Here is a 24,458-nt window from a genome sequence, read left to right on the forward strand (position 1 = left end):
GATGCATTAAAAATACTGGCCTACTAGTGTATTTCCCCTTAGCAACAGGGGAGGTTAAGGATATCCTATCCTCTTTAAAGCAGGCAGATATATTTTGAAATCTTGTACTTTTTAAAAAACAATTAAAGTTAAAAGAAAGACTAATAGAGGAAGCATCTTTGTCACTCCGTACTTCAGATGGTGAGATACGAAGAGGCTTACAGGTGAGTTAGAGTGTGTTGGAATCAATGAACAGTTCAAACACAAAGACCCTGGCTCTCTCAAGCAAAAAGTGCCGTTAATTACACACTTCACCAATGTTTCCTGCAGCTCAGCACTTTCAAGTGAGGTCAAATTTTGGATGCAACATGTTAGATGGAGTTCAATATTTTACATACAATGAAGTCTCTTACATATTAATCAAACAGTACATGCACAAGTAAAGCTGTAGGATTCTGAGTGTAATGTCACTGTTTCAGAGTAACTGGGCCATAATACTGCTATCTGATGTGCTGTTGGTCCCAGCACAGACGTACTTGGTATGAAATCTTTGAAAGCCCCCAGCTGCAATACTGCTCCACAGAACAATATAATGCACTTAGCCACAATCCATGTTTTGAAAACTGCAGGCGGCAGGAACACTGAGCTAAATCCCCAGCCGAGGGCGGGGGGAGAAGAGGGGGAGAGGGGAAAGAAAGACAGAAAGAAATAAAAATATACGGGGAAATTTTTTAACATTAAACTTTTCCTTTCTAGACATTTATAAAATTGAATGGCTAATTTTAGAAAACTTCCCTTCAAATATAAGAATATTTTCCTTTTAGGCATCTAATATGGTAAATTTTAAGAAAAAATTGTTACTAATATGAAAAAAGGAAAAACTGGAAACAAAGTCTTTGTAGATAGAGAAGAGTTGAGGGGTTAAAGGGAGGGTGGGGGAATGGGAAAAAAATAAGAGCCAAGAAGAATTATGTAAAGGTGCAAATTTCCAAAGATGAATGTCACTACATTGTATACCTTAAATGTGCCAATAAAATTAATTTTTTAAAAGTGTCACAGTGATTTTCCTAAATGTTTTAAAATTTGATTTTGAAAGTCAGAGCAACAGCTACCACAAAATAGCTTTTATTCTTTTATGGAGATGCTATAAACATTTCTTAGAAATCAAAGGCCATATTTTCAGTTAGAAGAATGTCCCAACTTGACTGTGTGGAGTATTTGGATTATACTTTTCTCCTCTGGACAGCTGGATTCAGAGTTTGCTTTGTGTTTTCCTCTGAACTTCAATTCATTCTTTTCACCTTACTTTCCAGCTATCTGTGCTCCAAGTGGACGCAGGGTCAGCCCGTGAGCTGGGGCTTATTCATCAGGCAGGAGCTGGAATGTTCTGCAGTCAAATCCGTGTGTCACCCTCCCGTGGTTTAACACATCAGTTTCCCTCTTCCATTTACAGAGGGACCAAAGGGAAGGAAAAGGTCCCACCAGCTCAGCAGAAAAATGTTTTCATGGAAACTTGCCAGTCACTGTGCCACTGAGGAAGCATTAGGCTTAAAATCAAACGTTATGGACCTTACTGTCCAATTTTTAAAGGGATGCCTGGGGCATTCTAAAAGGCGGGACTCTCAATTGCCACCATCAATGCCAGTGATGAGCAATGGCGGAATCTGAATTGTACGTCACCATTGTCACTGTGGTAAAAAACACAGGCAGATCCATTTGTGTACTTGCGTCGATTCTGAATAATTCCCTCCATAGTTTGTGCCCTCGTACACCAGTCTGTGGTCCTCTAAAGTTCTTAACCAGGTGTGTCTCCTAGTGTGCAATACTAAGCACTTCCTGGTGTTTCCGTATGTCTGAGTATTGCGGAGAATCCAGGAAAATGTTGGCTGGCGTCTGGGATACGTACATGAACAAGGTGTTAAAAGAAAAGACGCTGTGGTTCTGTGTCAAACAGCAGATATCTACAAATCTAAACACACCCAAATTTCCATTCTGAATTTCCCTAAAATATTTATTAAATAAAAAGCAAGAAGTTATTAAAAATAAGATGTCTAAAGATTAATCTGAGACAGTTCAGACAGGGAAACAGAACAATTATGACTAAAAAATCTTAATCCGAGCCAGGGATTTAGCTCAGTGGTTGCATCGCCTGCCTCACAAGCTCAAGGGCCCAAGTTCGATCCCTGGTACCAAAAAAAAAAAAAAGAAAGAAAAAACCACAAACAAACAAACAAACAAAGCTTCATTCTCTACAGGAACGGGGTGGGCCAGAGCATTTGGATCATGGAGAAGGAAAAGTAACTTGAATGACGCATGGCCATGCTAAGACTTGCTGCAGACATAACTGGATCTGCCCGGGCTGAGTTTTGTTTAGAAAGTCTAACAATGTAACCTGTTTGGTTTGAGGACATGCTACACAGGCAGTGATTAGATTTCCATACGATGAACAGAGGGTGAGGCTGAGGTCTTACACGGGTACTGCATTGGGACATCAGGCACAGACGGGCACACATGTGGAATTTACAGTTCTCTCAGGAGGTCACTGTCTACTGGGACACTTGGTCTCAACCCTGACTGCACCCAGGAATCACCTGCAGCTGTAAAAATGCTGCCACCAGGGCCCCGGAGAGCAGTTCTGACTTCACTGCTCTGTGCACAGCCCGGACATTAGAATTTCCAAAAGCTCGCCAGGTAACTTCAATGCGTGGCTGAGCCACTGGAGGAAACGGTGTCACTTGCAGAAGGAAGAAGAGTCCAGCAAGACAGGTGCGGAGAGCAACTTCAATTAAGCGTTAAGGAGAAACTTGCCCCTGGGTTGTTGGAAGGTATGTCAGCCAGCGCCCAGTCCCAGGAGCATCCACTTCTGTCCTTAACTAACACACTTTCAGAACATGATCGGCTTCCCGATCGTACCTTCCCACCTGATGGGACGTGTCTTCATGTGGCAGCAAGCCCTGCATCTCAAGACCCCCTGATTGTTGTTCAAGCAGACAAGGAACAGCTCCATCTGGCCTCCCTATAGAAGCCGGCTCACATTAGCCACTTGATACACACTTGAGAAATGGCTCAAGTTGCTCACAGGTGTGACTCCAGTTCCTCTGAGCACCATTATGGTCTCTTGCCCATAGCTGATTAGATCTTGGAACATACCAGAAGATGACACTATGTGGATGTTCCATCAGAACCTCATTATCCTACCTTAAAGGTTTCCAATTATTGTGACATGACACTGAGCAGTGGCCCACAGGCTTAAGACCAAAACATTTTTTTCTGGAAAAATTAATCAAATCAGATTTCAGAAATGTTACCAATGTAACTTTGCCTTCTAACTTGACAGTAATAGTTCCGCTTATCACCTGCCCTGTTCGTGAAATCACTTAAATTGACACCAGCAGTGTACAGTACCAGGTAAGAAAGGTTTCTCCTTGTCAACCATAAGAATGATTCTGATGCTCTGCCCGTCTACAGAAAGCAACGCATGGTCTTGCTGGAAGGAAATTAATGTCAGCACAGGCTTTTGAGTTCACACGAGCAATCCTCCTAGTACTCAAGACTTCACCGGGGGACTAGCGGCTTTCTCCTCACCTTCTGCTGACAGGACCCTAACACAGGCTGACCTGGTACGGAGGAGCTATGACACCATGGAGACAGCTGACAACGCACACACCTCCATCCGGGACAGCTCCAGCACTGGCCAGGATCTGGGGTGTTGACAGGGGTGGAGAAATGGGAAACTGGGGACTCATCACATTTGGTTTTTCCCTGCATTTCAGAAACTGGGAAAGGGAAACCTGTAAGTTTTAGAAGAAAAGTAAAGAAATGCCCCTGGTCTCAACCCTAGCAGAAAGAACAAAAAAAAAAGCAATAAATAAAAATATTAAAGGGTCTGGGATGGGCCTAGGTCCTGTGTCAGTCATTCAACAGCTGTATAGCTTTGAGAGAGCCACTTGAGCTTCAGGGCCTCAGTTTCTCATCTATAAAATGAGGATAACAGCAACTACTGTACTTCTATGAGGTTGCTCTGAAAATTAAATCAGACAATATAATACCACAATGCTTGCAGAGCCAGCTCTCGGTACGTACTTATCACCAGCTGTTGAGTACAGCACAAGATTGAGGGAGAAAATACTACTTTAAACAGGAATGTTATCAGAACAAGGAACTTGTTAGGAATGCCTTAACAGAAGAGAATGCTCTCATGTTTTTTTTTTTTTTTCCTGTGATTCTGTGCCTGTAATTTTTTGGAACATGGAAATTCTTGGGGGTGGCCACGCTAGCAGGGTCCTGTTACTGAAAGCAATTCACAAAGCAAGATATGTGGGGAAGAATTAAGAAAATAGGAGCCTGATCAACTCATTATTTCCCTGAACAAATGTAAAACATGACTCCTAAATGTGGCAGTGTCTTAATAGCTCCCTAGAACTGCTTCTAAATGTCAGATTTAGCACAAGGGCAAACAGGAAATTCTAATGTAAGTACTGATGTTAAAACATTTAATGTGTCACGAGCATGGGGTCCTTGGTCCCTGGGTGCAAGACAAGTGTCCCGCTCACCCACCCCTGCTCTTCTCACGGCACCCACTTGTTATATGACCTGCAGATGAGTGAAGGCCACGGGCAGGGTGTCCATGCAGCCTGCTGCAGTCTCAAGGATTTCCCATCTGACATTTCAAAAGTCAAGCGCTAGAATATGAAGTTTTTAGCAGAGCCAGGGATTCAGCTCAGTGTTGCTGCCATCTGCCTGGCAAGCACAGGACCTGGGTTCCATTCCTGGTACCAATAATTTCTCAAAATGCTCTTAGCACTGAGAACACACACACCCATACACACACACACACACCCATACACACATGCGTGCACACACAAATTTTGTTACAACTGCACCAAGGATATTCACAGATTCAAAATTATAGTTATTTATAAAAAATGTTGGCTATAAAATATAAGATTTCCTTTCCCAATGTTCTACTTTAATAAAAGTGCTACAAGAAATTTTGAAAATCTTACCTCAAAAATTTCAAAGCCATAAATGTCCAAAACGCCCATGACCTTCTTTCTTACTTTCGTTTGTGCCTTGAAAACAATTTAAAATTACTGAATCAGTAAAGCATTCAATGAACACACACATCTAAGTAAATGGTTTTTTCTTAACTATGAGAACAACTGTAATTTAGTGGGCTTTTTTAAACTTACAAGATAGGATATTGGTATGAAATCTAAAAAACATTGCTGGTGCTTATTTCATAAAAGGGGCGGGAGAGAACACTGACTAACTGCACAAGAGACAGAGCCTTCAAGATCACCCAGTTGAACATCCCTGTTTTAACGAAGAGCACGTTAACCCTCAGAAAGCGAGGTGACTTTTCAGCCAAGTGCATGCACACAGTTACCAATGCGCCAGGACTTCTAGAGTGAGTCCACAAAGGCTTCACCTTAGCCTGTCTGTCACCGGGAGTCACAGCCAAATGAACAGAATCCTCAGTTTTCTGCCTTGCATCAGGATAAATTCTCTTTTGTTTTTTTAGTGGTAATCAATTATCTGACTAAAACTAAACTTTATCCAGCTTAATGCTGATACTACAGTGTGAATGCCACTTACTACAGCTGACTCCTGTACCTACAGAGATCCATACCTTAATGCTTTCGTTGATTCGATTTACCAACCATGAGAACAACCTGCTGTAGAGGTTTTTAGCCAGAGCATCTCGGGCATAATAAGCCTATTAGCAGAAACAGAAGAATTTAAAACCCACAAATACCACGATGCTTCACTTTCTTAAAATACTGGAAATATTTTTTTAAATATTTAAGACCCTTTAATTTCAAATTTCTTTTAGAACCAGTTTTTATTATATGCTGGATAAGCACTCAAGCCATTAATTAGGCAAATTGTTTATAGACAGTTATTGTAATTTTTTGCATCCAAGAACCTCATTTTAAATCCTGTAAAAGCCTTTGTCACAAAGATACTTATTCTCAATGTTACAGGACAGAGAAAACCAGAGGCAATTTCTAAATCCAACAGTGAAATAGTAAAATACTACACACTCGTTGAAAGAGATGATCATCACAGAGTAATCGCTATGAAATTAATGCAGTTTGGAAAAATGTGTTTAAATACTTATAAAACATATTTTTGAAAATTACACATAGGAAAGGAAATACATTAAACGGCTCCGACTGATGGCATTGTTAAATTTTTCTTCGTTCAATTAAGTGTTCTCTAAAAATCTTCTACAATGAATTGTTTAAATTGTGTAACGACAATAAAATCATTCTTATGTGCTTAATTATGTGGTTTTAATTTGTCAAAGAAGAGGCAGGTACATGTATGTCTTTATTTTTTTTATTTTTTATTTTTTTGATACCAGGGATCGAATTCAGGACCTTGCGTTGTGAGACAGGCGGTGGCACCACTGAGCTAAATCCCCAGCCCCTGTCTTTATTTTTTGATGGTGCTTGGGACCAAACCCAGGACCTCATGCAGGACAGGCAAGCGCTTTACACTGAGCTACATCCCAGCCCAGCATGTAAGTCTTAATGACAACATCCAAGACTTGAACAAGTTAGGTGCGGCAGGAACAGCCCTGCTTCCCCAGCTGGAGGAGGTGTCCAGTGGTAGCGACAGAAAGAACCAGTGACAGATTAACACCAGCCCTCCCGCAGTGGAGTCAGTAGACTGAGAAGGATCAGAGAGAGACACGGGCAAGCCCCCTGCTGCCATGTACGCGTCTGCTTTGCTGCTCACAAGTAGTCAGCTGTTACTGCTAAAGTACATTGGTACATTTTTATTTCACAACCTGTTTGATTATGCGGGGATGACTGCTCCGCAAAGGTGAAACAGTAACAACTTTCCTAACATGCTCACTTTCCTGACCCCACAGCTCGAAAGAGAGACCCTTCCCCTTCACCTGACCTTCTGTACTCACTCTGAACCTCCCACCCCACATCTAAGACAGCAATGCCGACCAGAAGTTGAAAATACACCCAGAATTTGGCCAAAGAAGGGGGTGGATAGTTTCTCAGCAGAAAATGTGTGTAAAATGCTGAAACACAGAAAGAAGCCAAACTATAATTTGGGCACAGAGCCTTTCCCCAGTACCCTTCCTTCTAGTTTTCAGGCTTTCAAAATGTAAGCATCATGTGATTTGTCGAGGACAGCTACTCTCTCTGGAGATCGATAAACAGAGCTAGGGAGATCTTTTTCAAATCGTAAGGGGAACAAGGGACAGAGGAGAGGGGGAGAGGGGAGGGAGGGAGGATTTAAAGAGAGAGAACGGAAGAATAAATGGAAATAGAGCTTTTGCAAATGGGAAGATGAGAGTCGGATGATGGCCCCGCGGTAAATGTAATCATTATGCACTGCAAAAGTGGGCTAATAAAAATATGAATAATAAAACACACAGTCCAACCGCTTACACCAGGGCCCGGCACATGGTCTACAGATGCATTTATATTAAGACTTTTGAAGCAATTACTTCCTCTGTTTCTTCATGGGCCCACACAGTGCAACTGCTTAACCTCTGCCTTCTCACGAATTCAAGTCCTCTCAAAGCACCAGTGTTTGCAAATAAATCTTTCACCCTGATGTGTCACCCAGCTGTCTCAGTCTCAGGCTATTGGCTTGTACCACAGCGCCATTTCAGTGAGCAACTGCACCAACAGGGACAACCTATCCCGGGAACCGGCGTTCTGGTCTTTGACGCGCAGTCACAGGCAGCGTCAGCCTTCTCTGTATCTTTCACACAAAAGTCGGTCCAGGGGCCTCAAACTCAAATGCTTCAACGACAGTGGGATGAAAGTGAAGGGGAAGTACATCTGGAGGGGTGGGAGGCGCATTCCAGGTTAAAGACACTCAAATTCAAAATTTAAAAGCAAAGAAAGGGAAAGAAAAAAACCAAGCCTTTGTCAAATCAAATAATGCCAGCTGGGCGTGGTGGTGCACGCCTGTAATCCCAGCACTGGAGAGGCTGAGGCAGAAGGATCGCTATGAGTTCAAAACCAGCCTGGACTACATAGTGAGTTCCAGGTCAGTCTCAACTACATAGTAAGACCCTGTCTCAAAAAACCAAAAAATAAATAAATAAACAAACAAACAAATAAATAAATTAAATTAAATTAAATAATGCTGACTGAGCTCTGTGGGGCACAAGGGGCTGCCTATTTGCTGCCCCTGACTTCCTGAGCCTGATCCATGCTCCTGGTCACCACAACCACACCCTATGGCTGTAAGGGCACCAGTAAGTGTGCAGAGACGAGGGGACATGCCAGGTATGCGGGTTCACCGCCCTGGACTCCAGGCTCACTATGAAAAGACTACGCAATTCTGCAGCTGAATGAAGAGTTCAAAAACTTCTGCCTTAAAGGTGAGGCCTACTCAGGACAGGATGTGCTAAGCAAGGTGGAGACAGAGACACCCGGACGCATGCCTGTCTTCCTTCCAGGAGCTTCCTGGAGAGACCAAAGCAACACAAGTGAGACAACCAGAGGCCCGAGGCCGCACTGCAGAGAAAAAACTCAGAGAAGACAGGGCCTGGCGTCTATTCAATCAAGGGAGCTCCCTGGATAGGGTGCACTTAGATAGGCAGGAGATAAGCAAAGGCACCAGGCAAAAACAAGCATGGTGAGTAGGGAACTGGAAGGCCCCAAACGGAGATAAACCCTGAGGTCAGATTACTGAGGGCCTTCGTGGCCAAGGACAGAGCTTCGCCATAGAAAGAAAACGATAAACTGCCTGAGTTTGCATTGTTTCAGTATTAGACATCCTATCTGGGGAAAGATCTAAGAGCTGTGGGGGTAAATGAGGCACAAGGCAATAAAGAGGATACCAGACCCCAAGAATGGAAGCTATGAGGAAAAGTTAATAAAATAAATCACTTCCTGCAGGAATCAAAACCAATCAGGAAATAAGATCAGGAGAATTAGATACTCTGACTCCATTCAAAAGAACAGAACTCAACTAAGGTGCTGAAAACCTGAGGGTTTTGAGCCAAATTCTTTCATGGCAAAGGTTTAAAAATGTGGAGAGTTGCACCCTGTGCAACAAGGTAACTCAAGAAAGCTCATCAAATAAGAGGCACCCGGACCTGGTTTCTGCAGAGCAAAATACACACTAAAAACAGACCTGAGAGACATAAATCGCCTACCAGGACTCCCTACAGGGCACAGGCTTTTCACGGCATCTCCTAGGCTGGCATTACAAACCCCCAACTTATCCCAACCACACTGTTCCAAATCCTCTTCCCAAATCTAAGCTGCAGCAAAGCCTCACCCATCACAGCTCTTGCTCCTGCTATGCGCTCCAACCCTGGCTGTTCTCAATGCTTTCTTTTGGAAATGCCCTGCTGCCTGCTCTTTGCACACACGAACCCTTCAGTTTCTCCACTGAGCCTTCCGTAGTTCCTTATTTTTCTACTAAGGGCCCACATGGGGGCTTTGTGCTGTGCAGGCTTTCAACATTTTGGGGGAGGATGGGAACGGAACCCCGGGCTTTTGCACTGAGCTACATTCTGAGCCCTTTATTCTGCAACAAGGATTTGCTAAGTCACTTAGTTGCCTAGGCTGGGCTAGAACTTGTGATCCTCCAGCCTCCACCTCCCAGAGTGCTGGCTGGACTACAGGCTTGTGCTACCACACCCCCAAATGAGCATTTCCTGCGGAAATCAGGTACAATCGGACCCGCAAGCTGACCTGCCTTGACAGCAAGAGCAGTCATTTAGCAGGGGAAACAGACAACAGCTCCAGCTAGGGGAGGACTGCAAGCAACCAGTCTCCAGATACAAAACCAACCTCTCACCACCACTGGGTGGGCGGCATTCTTCAGGGAGCGGAGGGAAAGCATAGCTCAGACCACACCACAGATGAGGATGAACTCCGCCCTTCGGACCTACAGAGCGAAGGCTAGTTAGGAGGAGGAGGAGGAGACAGAAGAACGTAGCTGAATAAACAAAGCAGGCCCAAGTAGGAAAGTCCTGCACTAGTCCTGAGATTCCAGCCCAGATCAGCACTGAGGTGGGAAAAGGTCCGAGCCCCAGGAGGAAAAGTCTGCTTCCAGGACTCCACACACAGCCTCGGAGGCATGATGCACGCAGCCATCCAAGCATCCATCCGCTTCACTGAAGCAAAGGGAGAGAAGGTGACAGCTCGCTCTCTCAGTCGAGTGAGGGATGGGAAGGCCGGGACTCCAACTTGGCCATCGGCCCACAAAACTCACTTCTCCCACTGTCGTCCCCAAATCAGGAAGCAGCAACTTCATTGTTCTAGTAGCTTGGGCCCAAAACATTTAGTCATCCCTGACTCTTCTACCAAGCCTCAAGGCTTTGGCAAATCCCAGTGCCTCTGCCTCTGACAGGTCCAGAACAGGGGACCACCTCTCACCCACTACCTGTGACCACCAGGTTCAAACCGCCAGCATCTCGGGGTTGGGGGCACCTTGACAGCTTCCCTGCTTTTCCCTCCCTCCCACACCTCACTGTCTACACCCAGCCAGGATGACCCTCCAAACACAGGGCTGATCAGGGGCCTCGTCGCTCTGACCCACCCAGCCGTGCCTTCAAGTCGCCCTTGCTCTGCTCAGCTTTTCCTTTCGGTCATTGCCCTCACCTGCTGCCACCTTGCTATGCCATGTGGCTATTACATCTGCTGTTATTCTCCAGCTTTCCCTTCCAGGATGTGAAGCTCCATGTGAAGCAAGCAGAGGCCCTTATTTCGCACTCTAGCCCCACGATTGACCCACCTGAGCCACATTCAGAGTGGTGGAAACTTTCTCCTGCTTGGCTTCCACTGTTCGGAAACTGAACGCGCGTTCTAGGACGGACTGATCAATGCCAGTCAACTCGCAAATTTCTTTTAACTCTGTTGGGGACAGGGGAAAATGGGCAAGAAAATGACTCTGCATGCTGCTAATAATTATTCCCAAGGCCGAGGCTGTTCCAGAATCGCACTCAAACCCATCAGCCTAACGTGATAAAATTAGAAGGATTAAGGCTTGTCTGCCATTATTACTTTGGTTTGGATTCACTAGAAAGTTTTTCCCAACCAATGCAAAGCATGAGTTTAATTTTCTTGACGAAAGCCTGGGCAGAAGCTCAAGGCAAGTTTCCTAAACAGAGCTGAGACTCCAGACTTACCATTTTTATCTTTGATTTTGCTTTCATCTAAGCCGTTCACTCGCGATTCGGGCTTGAACTCGATGTTCCCCAGTTTCAACACTGCTGCCACCACCTCCAAGACCGACTCGGCTTCGTGATCCATGAAGCCCACAATCTGCATGGCGTTCTGGGGAGAGAGAAGCAGCAGCTGCTTTCTTTATCTCTTGAAACAAATCAATCGGATTTCTTTGGGGGGAGGTGGTAAACATCGTAAGATAAGGCTGCTATCGTGCTGGGTGGTATCTGACTGTGAGTCAAGGGCCCCAGGCGTCTCGCACGCTGGGCAGAGGGGGAAGGGGAGGCTGGAGAAGCAGCCTGCGGTCCACTTCCCCATGGCGGCTCTGTCTGGGTGAGCGTCATCTCCCACGTGGGGCTCTGCTACTGGAAACAAAACCAAACAAGATGCACCTACAACGCCCCAAAGAGAAGACCTCCTCAGTGATTCTGCATACAAGAAAACCCTGGTCATAGAGGTAAAGCACCTCCTCCTGAGACACTACGGGCCCAGGGGCCCTTGCTCAGCCATGAGCCTGGATGGAGCGCCAGCTATGTGCTGGGCACAGTGGTTACAGAACCAGGCTCGGACATGAGTCCTAACTAAGACCATGTCCAGGAGTCAACAGTCTACTGCTTCCATATGAGCAGTTATACAGTTTTTTAAAAGGCAGGCTCTGTGAGATGCTTTCTTTTTGAGAACAGCTGGCATTTTTTGTGAGTGTGAAAAAGAGAGAGACTCCACAGCAGTGGGAGTAATGCAGTTTTTGGTCTGTTATGGAAAATTTCAGATATATACAAAAGTAGAAAGAGCCAGGGAAAGAATCCTCACATCTTTTTCTTCCCCCACAACGATAAACAAACAGCAATCTTGTTCTACTTACAATGGGACCTCAGCTCCCCGTCCACCACCACCCCAGCTGCCTCGTTGGAAAGTAAATCCCAGTTAACGCATCGTGCCATAATAGGACTAATTTTGAAAGTACGTGCCACTGAACGACAGAAAATGGAGTGCGAGGTGAAGTCATTTCTCTAATGAAACCGGAATGTTCATCGTTCTGGTTTATACTTCAGTTTTCTAAACTGTGTAAAAACAAGATTTTCTGTCTCAAAAACAGTTGGGATTTAATAAGATCCAAGGGCAGTTTTCACACTTAGAAATTAATTCTGGCTATAAAACTTTGGCTATAAAACATGTGGAGTTTAAACACGACATTAAAAGAGTCAAATCTCAGGATAAAATATGAAAGCTCCTTTTGATAAAGGGTGAAGCTTCGAGTGTTCATAAAGCACCGCCTCTGCAGCTAGTGAAAAAACCAAACTAATAAAAACCTGACAAACTCTTGTGTAATTCTCAAACCTCAGGGAGGAGCATGAGTTACGCTTTAAAGAAAATTCAGCATTGTTAGCAGTTCTGACTGGGCAGTTTAGCGTCACCCGTTTTAAAGTGTAACGAAAGCATTTCCCGTACCCTGACGGTTCTGAAATTGGCGGCGTCATCCACTCCGTTCACTTTGGCCGAGTCCAGACTCAGGTAATTGTATCTGCTGAAGTCCTGCTCCAGCTTGAGTTTGTCTGTTGGGTCACATACAAATGGGTAAGGGACTCAGTAAGTCATCCTCAACATTTCATTTCTAATTCTTCTGCCAAGATGACTTTCTAATTGAATCAACAGAACAAAATGTAGCGTTTTCCTGAAGTCACCTTTACCACGGCATTGTTCAAACCCTGCTTTCTCACATTTATGCTTCACGAGTGATCCCCTTTCCACACTTTTAGGACGGGAAATGTGTTCAATGTACTACTCCACTGTAACAAAGGATTTCTGCTTAGGGATTCTCTCAACGCCGCCTAGGTGGGTTCTCTCCTCTTTTCAGTAAATTTATTTTTTGATTCATTTGGCTTATTCTGCGGGACATCTTGCAAAGGGCGGTGTGACTGTGTAGCAGGCTCTCATCGTCTGTGCTCTTAGCAGAGGCTGCCGCAGTCCCTCAGGAGAGGGTCAGCCCTCTGAAGTCAGCAGACAGCAACAACCGCTAACTTTAAACTTCTGAATACCTTTTTCTTACAGGCATACAACGGACGCTTCATGCTGTTTTAATGAGCATCTGTTGCACATTATTATTATTATTAGGATTATTAGGATGACTCTTCTCTTCGAGGCTGGCTGACTTCTCGTAACTCTTCACACCGGACTATTTATTCAGTATTTTTCATCACTTAGCTATTGGCTCTTGGGGTCTATTGCTGTGGCACGCTAATCCTCTAAAATATCCAAGTGTCAGGATTTTATCTCTTGTATCAGCTGCAAAGCTAGCCCCCCTTTCTTTTTGGTACTGAGGATCAAACTCAGGTCCTTTCCCCATTATTTTTAAACCCTCACTGAGCAACTTGATTTTACGTAATTATACTCATTTACTGCTCTCTGCTAAAATTCTCTCTCCACATGAAATATTCTCGTATTTTGTGTTTTAAATGTGTAATTGGCCGCTCTGGTTCCAATGGGCTCCTTTAACTCATCTGAGACGCAGGGCCCAGTCTAATGAGGTGCAGGGACAAGACACGGATTCGGGTGTCAGCAGGTACGAACATACCACATTCTCTCCCTTGAACTGACGCATGGAAAAGTCTCATGAAGGGAGGGAAAAGCACAGGGAAAGCGCTGTGGCAACACAAATTAACACCCCGAAACTGAGCTTACGGAGGAGCTCTTCAGAGGCACCAGAGAGCAGCTGATAGAACACGTGGAAGTTCCTCTCTCCTCTCGGCTGCTTAACCACCCGGGATTTCTCTAAAAGATCTGAGGAGAGAAGGGATTAAGTCAGAAGAGCCCATGTTCACTTTCAGGTCCACCACACTCCTTCCCTCCCTCTCGTTTTCTTCTTCTGTGTTTTTGTAACAGTCCAAGTTACATTCTCAGAGCTACTTTCAGAAAGCAGCACAAATCTAACTAAAATCACCAGTTCTTTTAAAACAGGGAGTATGCAAACTAAGCTACATTCAACGAGCTCATTAAACCAACTGTTTTTAATTCTAATACTCTCTTGGGTTCTAATGATGACAATGAACTTTTCAAAATGCAACATTACAAATGTAAGCAATGAGGAGCAGCCATTCCATGATGAATCAGTTTAATAATAATAATAATAACAAGGTTTAAATCCTATCACATCCTTCAGACACTGTCTCAGTGAATCCTCCCAAGTGTTTGATAAGGTTGCCATTTTACAGCTAGAAACACTGGCCGACCGAGAGTGTAAAAACTCAGTGGTAACTGGTGGTGGACTTGTGGTTGGGCCACAGGACCCCACAGCAGGCTCTTCCTGGTCCCCAAATACCCCGCCACCTGGGAGAAGTAAGCCCAACTGTTCTGGATATCGCAATCCTGGGAGTTTGGGGTCATGTAACAGTGTACTTTCACTGATCCCAGGTAATTTTCCATTTCACAAATTTAAAGTCTTATCAAGATTTCAGACTCCATATCCATAAATGAAAAAAGAAAAAAGAAAACAAGGGAGTCAAGGTAGCAGCACAATGCCAAGGGCAAAGCACAAAATTTCTGCCCACACAGTGCTGCTAACCTCTCACCAGTCAGGGTCCACGCTATGCAGCAAAAGGCCAATTTCAGCTTTAAGATTCCAGATCAGCTATCTCATTACTGAGAACCACACAGCGGGTTCCCAGTAACCCTGAAATCTAAAACGTTATTTCAAAGGAGAGAAGGCAAGGTGTGCAGTCCTTCCAGGGACACTCACTGAAGTTCTGGGGCTCAATGGAACCACTTAGTGCTCACCCAGTGCAGGCCAGGAACCCCTGGGGGCAGAGCCCAGACCCCATTGCAGACGTGAAGACTCTCCACCTGCAGGTCACACATGGACCCGGGTACTCACACCCTCCCCAGACTGACAGCAGCAGCAACTGTCCAGGTAAGACGACAAGGTGCTTAGGACAGTGCAGGGTGGGGAGGGCAGGTGACCACCAAACCCTGGCTATGCCCACAGCCCTAAGAAGCTGGCCACCTCCCTCCAGTGTGGCTCCTCCCACGAGCCCAATGGGGGCTCCCCAAGTATGGTGGCAACACATCCACAACAAGCATGACACTTCAGGACATCAGCTCACACCCTCAGAAGGCATATGCCAAATCTGGCCATGCTGTGTGACAGCAACACGCTGGCCAGCCTAGTGTCTGGCACTTGCAACCAATGCTCACAGGTCAGGGGGAGTCCAGAAAGAGCAATGGCTAAGACTCAGAAGAGAATCACCAGGGGTTAAAGAGTAACATTCGCTTGCGCGGATATGAAAGGAATGTTGCCCAAATGCACTTCTTGAGCCACGCATATTGATATAATCAGCATTCATCACCATATCCAAATATAGGTTTAACAAAACGGGTGACAGAAAGAAAGGTGCAGGGGAAGTAGAGGGAACTTACAACTGGCCTTCCGCTCAGCACTTGTGCTTTTTTGATACCACATTCCGCCCTGAACACCTCCACGGTGGCCCTACTTTATAGATGAGAAAAACTGGCTCATGTCATACCCTTGCAAGTGACAGAGCCAGAATTCAAAATGCTGGGTAATTAGGGTATCAGGTTTAAGCTACACAATTTTCCAGCCCAAAAGAGAATGCAAAATCTTTGCACACTTGGAAACACTGTACTTTATAGGAAATAAATGACTTCACCACATAACCTCATCACAAGGTGAGGAATCTTTTATTACAAAGCAGTTGAAGGTTTCACCACTTACAATGTTTACTCTATTACCTCAGGAGCCTCCTATTTCAGTTTATGACTTTTCTCGTAAGTCACGGGTTTCCAGGTAGAAAAGTAATTAGGGAAAATGCCCCCCCCTCGCCAAATAATTTACTGATACTTAAAACCTTTCCCTCCTGGTATTTTTTTCGAAATGTTCATACACCAAACACAATCTAACAGCAGGAAGACATATCAAATAATTACTCAAAGTAGAGAACATAAACTCAGTTCCCCAAAGGGACTTAGCACCTGACCATTTTAATTTACTTAAATGTGCCCCAGGATCCAGTCAAAGCAGAATACTGGCACAGCCCTTTCCTCTTGCCTCTGTGGACCGAGCCTCTGCTAACAAGATTTAGTGAGAAAGAGTTATTACCATGTGCTAGTCGTCTAGTACAGCAGAGAGATGATAAAATTCCCTGGATATTCCCTCTTGAGATGTAATGCTGTTTATATTCACTTTAATAGAAATTTACACTTTAATGGGAGAGAGAAGCTCATTGAGCAGTTTATTCTAAGGGAAACATAAAAAGAGTAGAGACAAAGAAATAATAGCTGAGGACCTGCTCTTCTCCCCCAAGGTGCTATTACTACCTGGCAATTAACACAAAAAAACCTAGGTCATTTTGAGGCCATCTTAATTTTGAGTCATCACCAGGGAATCCACCACATGGTCACGTGCCTGCATGTGGGCATGGCCCAGGACAACTTCCCCAGAGAGCAGTGTGTGAAAGAATACCATGTCCACAAATGCACCCGCTGAAGATAAAGATTTTCTATTGGCAAAGGAATAGAAAGAATAAAAGGGTTGAGAAGGAGAAAAAAAATACCACTCCCTTGGGGCATAATGTTCAAAGGTAGGAAAAAAGGGTATCATATGCATAATCTCCTGTCCTGGAGAAAAACTGGTCCAAGTTCTTGATGACGGCTTAAGAATCAGCTTTGTCTCAGTTTTGCCAATGGGGTCACAGCGACAGTGAAAACACACCGAAACCCTTGGACTCAGAACGCTGACCCCTCATGGACACCCTGTGCCTGCTTCCAACTGCTCCAACAGAAACATCTGAAGAGAGAATCTTACAGCACTTAAGTTCTTCTGATGGATTTCCACCTCTTCATTAAAGCAAAAGAATACACTAAACAAGCATCTGCCTGTCATCTAAGTAACTATAATTTTTCTACCTTTTCCTCCTTGAAAAAAAGTGTCAATTAGCCGCTGAGTTATAGGGCACAACTTATGGTAGCTTCAGTGGAGAATTCTGAGTATGAACTTACTTTATTTATTCAGTTACTTATTTTTACTCATACATGTCTGCAGTACACAGTACATAAATAATTACACTCATCGTGGGGAGTTGGCTCATGGACATAAAATACCTTAACTCATCTTACTTCCTCTCCCCTCCGTCTCTAAATCCCTTTCCCACTTACAGAAGACTATCTCCCTGCTTCCTATTATCCATCCTCTACTTTAGTCTTTAAATTATCTATACTTTAGGTTTCTCCTAAGAGAAATCATGTGGTATTTAAGCTTGTGTGTCTGATTTATTTCAATTAACATTACAATCTCGAGTTACATCCATTTTCCTACAAATGACTCAAGTTTATCCTTCTTTATGGCAGAGCAGGACTCTAATATATATGAACAACACCTTTTCTTCATTCATTCACCTGCTGAGGGACATACAGGCCACTTCCAAGATTTAGCCATTAACAGCTGTACTGCTATTAACGTGGGTAGGTGTGCAACACTGTGATACATCTTTAGCTCTTTTAAGAAGATACCTATGAGGGGAATATCTGGGCTGACTTACATTTACTTAGGGACTGGCCCCAGGACCTCTGCAATGAGCTACATCCCCAGCTCTTTTTTATTTTGAGACAAGGTCTCATGAAATCACCAAGTTACCCAGTCTGGGTTTGAACTTTCAATCCTCCTGCCTCGGTGCCCCAGAGTGCTGGGATTGCAGGTGTGTGCCCCCATGCCCAACAACCAAGTCTAAAATCATTTCTAGGAAAGAAAAGAAAATCACCTCTATACTTTCAGAAAGGAGGCAACATCAATCCTGGAGAGTGACAAGTAAGAAAGCTTACTAATGGAAGATTAAGATGATCCAGCACATGTATTCTTACAAACCATCCGTTGTGCGAGCTTTTACAGTCAGACACCAGGTGCAAAGGCAGATCCAGGGCTGTTTGCAGTCAGGTTCTGAGGGACCTGCATCTCCTAATGCGCATGGACATCATGAACTCTCCCTCCACCCCAGTGCGCTTTGCAGGCACCTTAATCCGTGCGAGGCTCTCACTCAAAGTAAGTATCCTGAAGTTATAAAGTCAGCACTAATGAGAGAGCTGGACACACGACAGGAGAAATGCTAGGAGCGCATAAGAGTCTATTCATGAAAATGTAGCTTGGGCTGTAAGGCATTAAGATAACTTGGCTAATGATATCCATGATTGCTGCTTTTTATTAGGATAGTTGCATATACACAGTATACATTTTCACAATAGATTGTTTTCTGATGCAGTTTGCTATCTAATAATTGAAAATTTAGTCACGAATGAATGTGAATCTAAAATTCTAGTCCCAACCCTGAGATAAAGTTGAGATATCCTTAGTATTTTATCATTATGCATACTACCCTTGTACACAGATTCATTCTTTATATGAGATTTAGGTATATCTGAATACCTAGTTTCTTCTTCAATGGTACGTAGCCTTCTTTCATGCTAACCATACAGTTTTTTGTCATGGTGAAGTAAGTTTTGTTTGAAACAAAAGAAAACACCAAACCAAAATCACGACAAAGGAAAGGATCTACTTTTCTCTGAAGTGATCCATCACTGAGTAACTGACCTGTTCTTTTGGGCTGTCATTTTGATAGCTATACACACTTCACAGTGTTATATGTTTTCTTAAAGAGCTTTAAAAATCAAAATGCTAAGAAAGAAAAAAATAGGTCATCCTAATATCACAAACTGGGTAATGCATTCTTAGTTTTTTTTAATAACACAGATCAAAAGCAGAGACTGCAGACTGGAGAATATTCGACAGCTCCGGAGAGCCAATTCCTGTCAGGGATCCCAAGTTCACCTCAGTGGACAGAGGCCCAGGACACAAAGAGCGCAAGGCTTCCTAGAGGACCTGATGTAACAGTTTCCTAATCGATGACTTGCCATCAAGCATCACAGACATGATCTATGTTCTAAAGTGGCAGGACTGAGCCACTCATCCAGACGGAACAACGGCCATGAGGCGGGCGGCAGGCACACGGTAATAATCATGAACTCAAATGAAATGTGAGAAAGGGGGCACACGGAGCCGTCTGCTCCGTCCCCTACCTCCCCTGGGAAGGGAGTGCTCACCACCATTTCCCTGGGAGGGGTCGGGAGCTTGGCCCTCTCTCAGCCTCAGGAACAGGAGGAAGACGGAGCTGGGCGGCGAGTCTGGAGAAGGACGTGGGTGGGTATGCACAGGACCCCAGAGTGGCTCACAGGGCCCCCACTTTACCCTCTAAGTCTCCAGGGCAGCAAGAATACCTGGAACATACTCCGATCCCAACACCTCTCTGCCTTCCTACTCCACAGGACCAGAGAAATAGATGAAGCTGGACTTCCAACTTTACTGGGATTTAGAAAAAGTCTTTAAAATTATCCCAAAATCATTAACGTGGAATATGCAGATAAAACGAATAAAGCAAAAGCTTTACCAACCAATTTCTCAACTGTACATAATTACTTATATGCTTGTTAACTATCAAATATATATCAGACGCCAGATATTATTTTAGTCACTGGTCACTCAGCAGTAAACCAAGCTAAGAGCTTGGTTTCTACAGAGCATATATTTTGTGCAGGGTTAGATACAGGAACTAAATCAGTATTTAGTAGTAAAAAATGCAAACATTTATCAAGTGTTTACCACGTGCTAAGCACCACAACGACTGCTATAGATGTTGAGGTGACTAAGGTAGACTGTCAACTTGACTGGTTTGGGGTCAGTGCAGGTGATTAGTAAAGCACATTTCTGGATGGTGGTCATGCAGCCGTGACCTTGGGGACTGTATCTGGTCCCCCACCCCTTCCTCACTGGTACTGTTCCCCCACTCTGCTTCCTGGCTACCATGCACTGAGCATCTCTCTTCTGCCAGGCCCCTCTGCAATGATGTTCCTGCTCTGGAGCCTGTCAACCATGAACCAAATCGTCTGAAACCATGAACCAAATCCTCTGAAACCATGAACCAAATTAAACTTCTCCTCCCTGGGACAGGAAAACTGACTAATACAGATACTAACAAATAACTAACACCTCATACAACCTGAGGTAAATGTTATTATCCCATTTCAAAGATGAAAAACAGAAGTACAGAGAATTCAGAACTGGGTGTCTTTTGTTGGAAATCACCTGATAAACCAGTAAGTGTGGCATAAATAGGCTCATGTATATGCCCCAAATAATGAAACAAGAAATACAGGGGCTGCCTGTAATAAACCAGTCCCTTCTCATTTCCAGCAGCCACACACCTACTATGTGCCAGGTGCTACACTAGGCTCTTGATGCCCTAGTGAACTGGACAACCTTATTTTTTGTCCTTAGTCGACACAGGTACACACTTAAATCACAATGAGTTATTTCATGTTCTTATTTGAGTATCTGTGCTATTCTTATTTTAGGAGATAAAAACCCCACGAAGGTGTATATTACTTTTTCTCTATGGTCTAAAATTGCCACAAAGATAAGGCTCCTGGGACTGTTAATAAAAACAGGTTTCTAAAAGCTTCTGGTGCCTAAAACTAGATAAAAATCTTCAAGTACAAATTAAGTATCAGGAGACCAACAAGCCTTAACGAAGTCAGAGGGATGCTACTTCAGATCAGCTGAACATCTGGATTACTTTCAAATTTTATCTTCTCTATTAAAGCAAATGTTTGTCATCTTCTATTTTAGCAACATCTCTCTCTTAATAACACTGACTTTTCAGTGAGCTCCAGACTTACATCTTATAGCATTATGTCTTTTAGAAAGAGAGAGAGAGAGAGAGATGAGCCTGGCCTTTCTTTTCCACTTCTTGGGATACAACTGGCTGGAGGGTTCTCCGATCTTTCTCAGGGTAATAATTTTAGCCAGTAACAGTCTGAGTTCTTCCAACGCAGCTGCTAAAACAGAAGGAACATATACTTCCTACAAAATGGCAACTCTTGGCCTCTTTTCCAGACTACAAGAGGCCAATTTCAGGAATGGGAGCGGACGGGAGTGGACCTCCTCATTGCTTTACATCCCCAGAAGCCACCAAGCGCAACTGCCAGTGACCAACTATGAGTCAGTCCTTCAGCTACACAGGGTCACATCTCCTGCCCTCACCACTTATGTGTTCCTTTTTGCTCAAAGTGAAGGATACTCTCAAATACCAGGGTGTTTCCCCTACCACAAATTTCAATATAACTTCACTGTGGGAGCAAATGGTACCAAACAGCAGACGAAATCCATTCCAAGAATATATTAATCTTAATTGGAAAAAACTGAGCATTCAATATTTATTCTCCATGGATACTAAAAGAATCTCGGAGCAGAAAGAGAAATCTGTTTAGAGCTTACACTTCAAAATTTTAAATTGACATTATTTTCTCATACTATAGTAAGTCCTAATTACTTTTCTTGAATCCTCCAGAGCAGTACTGATCAAATCGTTCCAGAATGTTCAAATTCCATATAAAAATAAAAGCAAATTTACCCTCACCTAAAAACAGTATTACTAATTTAATAACTAGAGTTTAGCTGCCTTGTAAAAAGGAAGCACAAAAGACCTACAAATACCTTTCAAAATAAAAAGCAGTTGTTGTTAAACATGATGGCCTTAAAGTCCAGGCACGCCATTCCCTCAATGGCTCTCATCAGCTGCCACAGGGTGTAAAAGGGTTCAACCCACCAAATTTGGCCAGCGAGAGAATCATTTGTTGCTGGCCGCACCACGCAGATCTGCCAGAGTGCTTTTGCTCCCATATTTGGCACACAGGATCGTCCAACCTAAATAGCATTCTCCTATCCGATTTCATTTCACATCAGAGCTTTCTCTTCAAAGCATTTCTCTAACAATTCTACATTCTTACAAATATGAATAATCCCAACGCACGGCAAACCAAAGTATACAGTCGGGCAAACTAAAGTGGAAAATTAAATTATTGAAGACTTCAAATGCCGAAATGGGAAGAACCATCCAGTCCGTTCCCATTGTTTGAAAGATGAGGAAAACTCTAGTCCTCAGTTGCTCTATGAATCATGATTTTCTTTTAAAAAACCCCTCTGTATAGTTATGTCCAAATGATTCAAAACATTTCCAATATTCAAATGGAATTCTTCTGTCTCTAGAGTTGATCAAAGAGAACTCAGGGGCACCTGGAGATACACAGGTTCTGGGCTACTTGATCTGTTTTATATTTGGGGTTCAGCAAACATTTCACTTGAAGAAGGACTCCTGGCTGGGGATTGAGCTCAGCAGTACTGCACCTGCCTGGCAAGCCCAAGATCCCGAGTTTGATTCCTGGTACCAGAAAAAAAGGAGGAGGAGGAGGAGGAGGAACCCCACTACTATAACGAAACTAATAAATGTACTCTGGATACTTTAGTCAACTCTGTCATTTCTGCCTAATCTAAACTTAGGACTTTTTCTTTCTAAGCAGTCCCAATAGCACTGGGGCTGATGACCCAGCCGCAGGAGATCTGGTGCTGTGGCCCTCAGCACATCCGGAAGTCTCCAGAGCAGGCTCCGGCTGGGCTGGTTGCACCAACCCCCACGGTGTCATTCTTGATTTTCCAAACTAACCAAACTCAGCACAAGCAGAGACATCAGGCAGTGGCCTGGGAACCACAGCCCCAGAGCAAAGCAACTTCCTGCGGCTTTTACCTCTGACTGGGAACATGTCGCCTCTCCAGGCACAATCATGCCTAAAGGAAGCTAATAAGCCCACGTTTTACCTACTCGGCACTGGTGTATCACATTTCGGTTCTCTAAATATTTGGAAAGAGCAGCAAAATTTCTCAAAATAGCATCTGAAATGCAGGCTATTCCTTTTATGGGATAAATATTACCAAAGTTATTAATTTGAAATCAACTACTCATATTTTAGCTTAGTGTGGGGAGGCCCTCGGTTAGACCCCCAGTACCACAAAAAGTAAAGAGACAGATGTAGATGTATAAATTGATAGAATCAATTATTTATATTCTATTTTTAATCACAGAATAAGCCTTTTCTTAAAGAAAATAACCATTGGGAAATCTTTCTATGGTAGAATGACTTATAGACTATAAAAAAGTTGGACACATTTATTTCTGTGGTGGACTTCTAAATGTTTTCCAAAGGTAAAATTTTAAATCATCTTTTAAAAGATTTGTAAATCACATTACAAAGCAATCTGAAATGCAAAGGTTAGAAGTCTAAGAAAATAAAACATTTTACACCTATCTCGTAAGGATACAAGTACTTAAAATACCTTATTATTATACATATGTTCTAGTATTTTGAACTTCTTTTACAAAGAATCAAGTAAAATACTCACAGTTACTTATCACACCTCCGAGTGGATCACCTTTAAAGTCAAATTCAATATCCATATATTTGCCCTGTCAAACAAAGAAAGATTTGGTGAGTTTTCAAGTTCAACTCAGAACAGTCAGTGTATCAGAGAAGAGAAAACAAAGCCCTTCTTCTAGTGCATCTGTTTAAATGTAATTAAGAAAGGCAGTTCATGCAGCCACCGGGGAAAACAATAAGCCTCCATAAATAATTCATACTAAATTTTCCTTTTGCTCAAAGCAAATCTATCCAGTTGCTAATGTAAGAATAGATCTTCCATCATGTAACTTTTCCATTTCAGAAAAGGGTGTGGATACTCAAATTAAGAACGAAATTGCGACCATAAGTGGTCTTTTCATATGTACTGACTAAGAGGAGAAATCATCTTATTTTTATAAGCAAAATATGCTGTAAACCCTGGTTACAAAGTCCAAACATGCCCTCCACAAGGGACACAGGAGGTGAAGTTACCACAGAGGAGGGCAGCAATGGCACCCTGTCCAGGGGGGCAGAGGGTGGACAAAGGCAGCCCAAGGACGCAGAGTGCTCATGAAGGTGTGACAGGCACGGACGGGGACGGGGACAGGTGTGGCAGGGGATGCATGATTAATCCTGTTCAAGGGCCCAGATGATGATGACTTTTTTGAAAGTAACCCATGGCCACACTAACAATGGTGGAGCCATGTTTTTTTTCCTTTCCATTTAAATTTATTGGTACATTTAAGGTAAACAATACAGTTACATTCATCATTAGGATCTTGTACCTTTACATAATGCATCTTGGTTCTCCCCTTTTTATTTTTTGATAACTTTTTTGCAGCAAAGGAGAGATTTGAGGAGAGTCGAGTCACCACTGCTGAAGGCGTTTTGTGGGTGCTAGAAATTCTTACTGAGTGAGATGCTAGGTAATGACACTGGCAGGTTCTCTGCTACACTGCCCAGAGTCTGGCTCAGCCATCCACACACATCCTGCTCAACATGCTGCCCCTGCCATTTTGAAGGCCCAGT

At 43.5% G+C, this 24,458-nt stretch overlaps 1 protein-coding gene across 6 annotated transcripts in view; it reads right to left on the reverse strand.

Annotated features, from left to right (window-relative positions):
* The window catches only part of Myo1b (myosin IB), a 136,306-nt gene that overhangs the window by 37,487 nt on the left and 74,361 nt on the right, over window positions 1–24,458 (reverse strand). For all 6 annotated transcript variants that reach the window (XM_010636876.3, XM_010636874.3, XM_010636878.3 and 3 more), the window contains exons 7-13: window positions 23,434–23,497; window positions 13,824–13,922; window positions 12,594–12,697; window positions 11,108–11,255; window positions 10,714–10,832; window positions 5,612–5,698; window positions 4,986–5,051 (exon numbers count right to left, since the gene is read on the reverse strand). In XM_010636876.3, the coding sequence (XP_010635178.1) occupies window positions 4,986–5,051; window positions 5,612–5,698; window positions 10,714–10,832; window positions 11,108–11,255; window positions 12,594–12,697; window positions 13,824–13,922; window positions 23,434–23,497 (687 nt within the window). The remainder of the gene's footprint in view (window positions 1–4,985; window positions 5,052–5,611; window positions 5,699–10,713; window positions 10,833–11,107; window positions 11,256–12,593; window positions 12,698–13,823; window positions 13,923–23,433; window positions 23,498–24,458) is intronic.

This window comes from Fukomys damarensis, unplaced genomic scaffold (genome assembly GCF_012274545.1).
Source record: "Fukomys damarensis isolate Sample0158 unplaced genomic scaffold, DMR_v1.0_HiC HiC_scaffold_26, whole genome shotgun sequence".
Taxonomy (NCBI): domain Eukaryota; kingdom Metazoa; phylum Chordata; class Mammalia; order Rodentia; family Bathyergidae; genus Fukomys; species Fukomys damarensis.